Here is a 4,547-nt window from a genome sequence, read left to right as displayed (position 1 = left end):
TCCAGGCTGTGTGGCTTTAGGCAGCTTCCCGATCTCTTTTGCCTTGGTTTCCTCATCTGTAAAATGGGGTAGTGATAGTCTCAAACCTCTTCTATTCACTGTGAGGCTAACACGTGTAAAGCCCTTGGAAGAGTGCCTGATGCGCAGTGATGTGTGACTGTCAGCCATGAATCACTGAGTGGGCCCGCTACCTGCCAGGCATAGAAGACACGGCGCCGAGAATTCTCCCGCCCCACAGCAGGAGGCCGTTCGGTGTCTTGGTCCCCAGTTCTTCCTGTCGGGCAAGTCTCCTTCATCTCCCCCAGTTCTGGATGCCGGGGATATGAGAGCCAAGCCTCAGCCCTAAACCACTGAGCTCAACTTGGTCACTCTGTGACTTTGGACAAAGCGATTTTCTCTTTTAACCTGTAAAATCAGGATAATGAACTCTACCTCTCAGCAGTAACTCCCAGCCCCAGAGAGCTGGGATGTCATCTGACAGAGCAGGCATCCTCCCACTTAACTCCTGTACTCAAGACCCACTAAGTGCCAGAGCCCAGGACGCAGCAGTGAACAGGACAGTGTCCGCTTCCATGTGGCTCCTGCTCCAGCTTACAGATCAAGACATCAGCAGCTGCGGGTGTGAGGAAGAGACAAGCGGTGCTCAGAGTGGGGACAAGTCCGTTGGTGGAGCTGTGGAGGGCTGCCCCAGGAGGCAAATGATGCTGAGGGTGGGAGAGGAAAAGGAGTTTTAATTAAGACTTTAATTGAGTTAAAGGGGAGGTGGGGTGGAGGATGGAAGCAAAGGCCAGTGTGGCGAGAGCAGAGAGAATGAGGGCTGGGGGCAGGAAGAGGGCACGCGGGCCCTGGGGGGCTCGGCGAGGGGCTGGGGCGTCGGCCCATAGAAGCTCTGAAGAGACTGAGTGGAGGGCGACAGGACAGGCTCTGCTCTGGCAGGTCCCCCCCTTGCTGCCATGTGGCAAGGGCTGTGGGGTTGGAAGAGCAGACAATGACCTCCAGGCCCAGCACAGGGGCCTCCCTCTGCCTCTGACCTGATTGCCTACGACTCTTTGGTCACTCTGCTCCAGCTCCGTGGCTTCCATGCCACTCTGCACAACCCACCCCCCCGCTCCACCCCCGGCAAGCTCCCACCTCAGAGGTTTGCGCCTGCCACTCCCCAACTGGAGTGTTCCCCCTTCTTCCAGTCCCCGACAACGTGACTCCAAACTGTGACCAGCCCCATGCTGCACCCCGCCATCCCTTCCACGTTATCATCTAACGTGCCATCTCCATCCAAAACGTAAGGCCCACGAGGACAAAGATTTACTCTTGTATCCCCAGCACCCAGAACAGTGCCAGACACATCGTAAGCACTTAATAAACACTTGCTGAATTGAACTAAAGCAGAGAGCGCAGTCAGGAGGCTCCTGGCACTCTCCAGGGAGATGCTAGTGACCTGGACCAGGCACATGGGAGTAGGGGAGAGAAGCAGATGAATTCTAAAGACAATTAGGAGGTAAAGCTTATGAGACCTGACGACGAGAGTTGGTGCCAAAGTCCACAGACTCGCATGGCTCAAAAAGACAAGCTAGGTCGCTAGGATTCTGGCCCGGGAATGTGAACAGAGGGCCGCGGGACATTTTGCTAGTTGTGGGTGGGAGCTGAGGTGGAAAGGGCACTGCCCCAGGGCAGGAGGTGTTCTAGAGCTGGGTCAGGTCGAGCTGAAATCATGAGTGAGTGGAGAGAGAAGGTGGGGCTATCGGGAGGCAGAGAGAACCCTGCAGCTCCAGGTCCAGTGGATGTTATGTTCTCACGACAGTGGTTCTTAACCCATTATGGGTCTGTATTGGCCCCCAGAGATCTGGTGGCAACTAAGGACACTTGCCTTGAAAGGAATGCCTGATTGCAGGAATGCAGATTTTGCACATACTGTTAGGGGGTTCATGGACCCCCTGATATCACCTGCTTCATAAAAAAATAACATCTTAATTTTTGAGACAACCCCCAGTGGCTACTACTCCTTCTCCTCCATTTCGAGTCTTCCTTAGCCTGTGTATGTCCCCTACTCCCTAATCCCTACCTTCCTCCCTTTTCCTTCTCTTCCCTCAGTTTTGGACCCTAGTACTTAAGCTCCCTGTCCCAAATCCTCTCCTGGAACTTCATCCTGTATCCTCACGATCACACCCTGTCCTTACTCAAGAATGCAGGACTGAGGCGGGTCCAGGACCCGGGGCCTATATCCGGGTCTCTGTCCCCACTCTGTTTTGCAGGCCACATCATCTATACCCCGTGAGCACTTGCTCTGTGCCAGGCTCTCTGATCTTACTCCATCCTCCTAAAACCCACTTTACAGATGAGGAAGTGAGATACTGGGAGGTAAAGTGACCTGCCCAAGGTCAACCAGCTGGTGAGTGGCAGGGCTGACACCAAAGGCGAATGAGTACATCATCCCATTTCCTGGCTGGGCTCTGTACCATTTCCCGGGGCGAGGCAGGAAGGGAGGGAGGAACAGGACTGGTCACCTTGCAGCTACACAAAGACTTAAGTCCAGCCCCAAATCATTCTCATCTGATGAAGACACTGAGGCCAACCTCAGTTGAGGGGTGAGGGGAAGCAACCGCCCAACATCCTCTGGTAACAGCACTACACCACCCAGGCCCGCCCTCCTGCCTCAGGTGGTGCCCACCTCCCTCCTGGCCTCCCACGCCCGTACCTCATGCCCCCTCACCTCTGGTCCTCCTCAGGAGTGTTGGCTGACAACAGTGACATGACCATGGACTTGCCTGTCCCCTGGAGGCCCAGGACACCAACCACCAACACATCGGTCTGATCCAACAGGTACTGTGGGAAGACACAGGAATGCGGCCCTCATGAATCTGTCAGCTGCTAGAGTGAGAATGACAGGAGGGGGCCCCAGACTTCTGAGGCTTGCCCACCCACTTTGTCAGATTTGAAGAAAAATTCTTGCCTTCAACTGGGCAAAGGGATTTTGTGTGTGTGTGTGTGTGTGTGTGTGTGTGTGTGTGTGTGTGTGTGTGGTGGGGTGGGGTGGGGTGTGTGAAATGTTCTGGACACAAAGAACAGCATCTGTGAGAGTTCCAAAGCAGAAAAGAGGTAATAGGAGTCAGTTTGGCTGGAAAGAGGTGGGAAAAAGGAAAGCTTGACTTTGGGGAAGAGGCACAGGAACGAAGGAACAGGCTGAAGAGGACAGGATTGGGTAGCCGAGGGCTACTGGAGCTAACTGCTGGAGGCTCTCTGCTCCAGACAGGCTGGGAAAACTTGGGAAGCATGAGAAAGGGAGCGGTGTGCAGGAAGGGGGAATCAGTCCATCCGGGCTCTTCTCTGTGGGATCTGAGTCCTAGAAATTCCTGAGACCTTCACCTCTGGGCCACCAGCTCTGCTGACTTTCGCCAGAAGGGGGCGTACGAGATATTCCTCAAGGAAACCAGATACAGCAGGTCCTTGAAAAATGTCATTCTGTTATAAGGTTGATGAGAAAGAAAAATTGCTTCCCAGCCAGGACCACGGTCTGTGTGGGTTTTCCCAGGGACTCTGTTTCCTCGCACATCTCCACTGTCCCAGTCTGAGTGAGTGTGGGCGTGAGTGGCCTTGCGGTAGAAGGGCGTACGGTCCAGGTTGCCCTCCCACCTTGGCCCTGAGCTGCAGGAATAGGCTCCGGCCACCCGCCACACTGAAGTGAAATAAGTGGGTTGGAAAATAATTACCTGACTTGTTTTTACTAATCTTTCTTAAATGTATGTATAGCTCACACTTATTTCAATGTTTAATATTAGAAGCGTTTTGGATCTTTATTCAGAAGTTTGGCAATATTTTTATGACCAAAAATATGTTGTAGAAACTTAACTCTTGTTTCTATCAATTAGCCTACGGGAAGGACAACTGGTTTTGTTATATGTCATTCTGTTTAAAGTCAGTTTCCAAGAACCCCTCGATAACACTGAGGACTTACTGTGTGTCTTCAACTGTGGCTGCTGCCCCTTAGAATCACCTGGAGAGCTTTTAAAAACATGCTAACGCTGAGCCTAACTCTAGACCTATCAGAGCAGATGGAGGGTGAGCCCTGTTCAACATGGCAGCCAATGACCACATGTGCCTATTTAATTAAAATTAAATAAAATTAAAAATCCAATTCCTCAGTTATACTAGCCACACACTGAAATATGTGGATAAGAGCTCAATAGCCACACACGGGGACAGTGGCTCCCACACTAGGGAACACAAACACAGAAAGCCTTTATCAGCGCACGGTTCTGCTCAACAGTGCTGAAGGGTAGGGCCTAGACACCGGCTCCTTTGTTTTATTTAAGTTCTCAGTTGATACCAGCGTAGGAGAGAACAGAGTCAGCAGAGCCAGGTAACAGATGGGCCTGGCATGCTGTCCTAACAAGCCTAAGCTACTAGGGAAGGAAGAGACATATCAGGGTGAATTTGAGTGTGATCAGACAGGCCACAGGGGCTGGGGGTGGGGAAGCAGCAGAAGACAGAAAATGGAGACCAGAAGTAGATATGACAGTCCCGGAATGGGCAATCTGAGCTAGAGCAGGGGC

The 4,547-nt window shown here is 52.5% G+C and overlaps 1 protein-coding gene across 1 annotated transcript in view; it reads right to left on the bottom strand.

Moving 5' to 3' along the window:
- Window positions 1-4,547, bottom strand: part of SMG9 (SMG9, nonsense mediated mRNA decay factor) — a 23,159-nt gene that overhangs the window by 10,152 nt on the left and 8,460 nt on the right. The window contains exons 6-7 of the mRNA XM_023535254.1: window positions 2,707-2,820; window positions 530-704 (exon numbers count right to left, since the gene is read on the bottom strand). Of these exons, the coding sequence (XP_023391022.1) occupies window positions 530-704; window positions 2,707-2,820 (289 nt within the window). The remainder of the gene's footprint in view (window positions 1-529; window positions 705-2,706; window positions 2,821-4,547) is intronic.

This window comes from Pteropus vampyrus, unplaced genomic scaffold (genome assembly GCF_000151845.1).
Source record: "Pteropus vampyrus isolate Shadow unplaced genomic scaffold, Pvam_2.0 Scaffold138, whole genome shotgun sequence".
NCBI lineage: Eukaryota > Metazoa > Chordata > Mammalia > Chiroptera > Pteropodidae > Pteropus > Pteropus vampyrus.
This window is presented reverse-complemented; position numbering and strand designations above follow the sequence as displayed.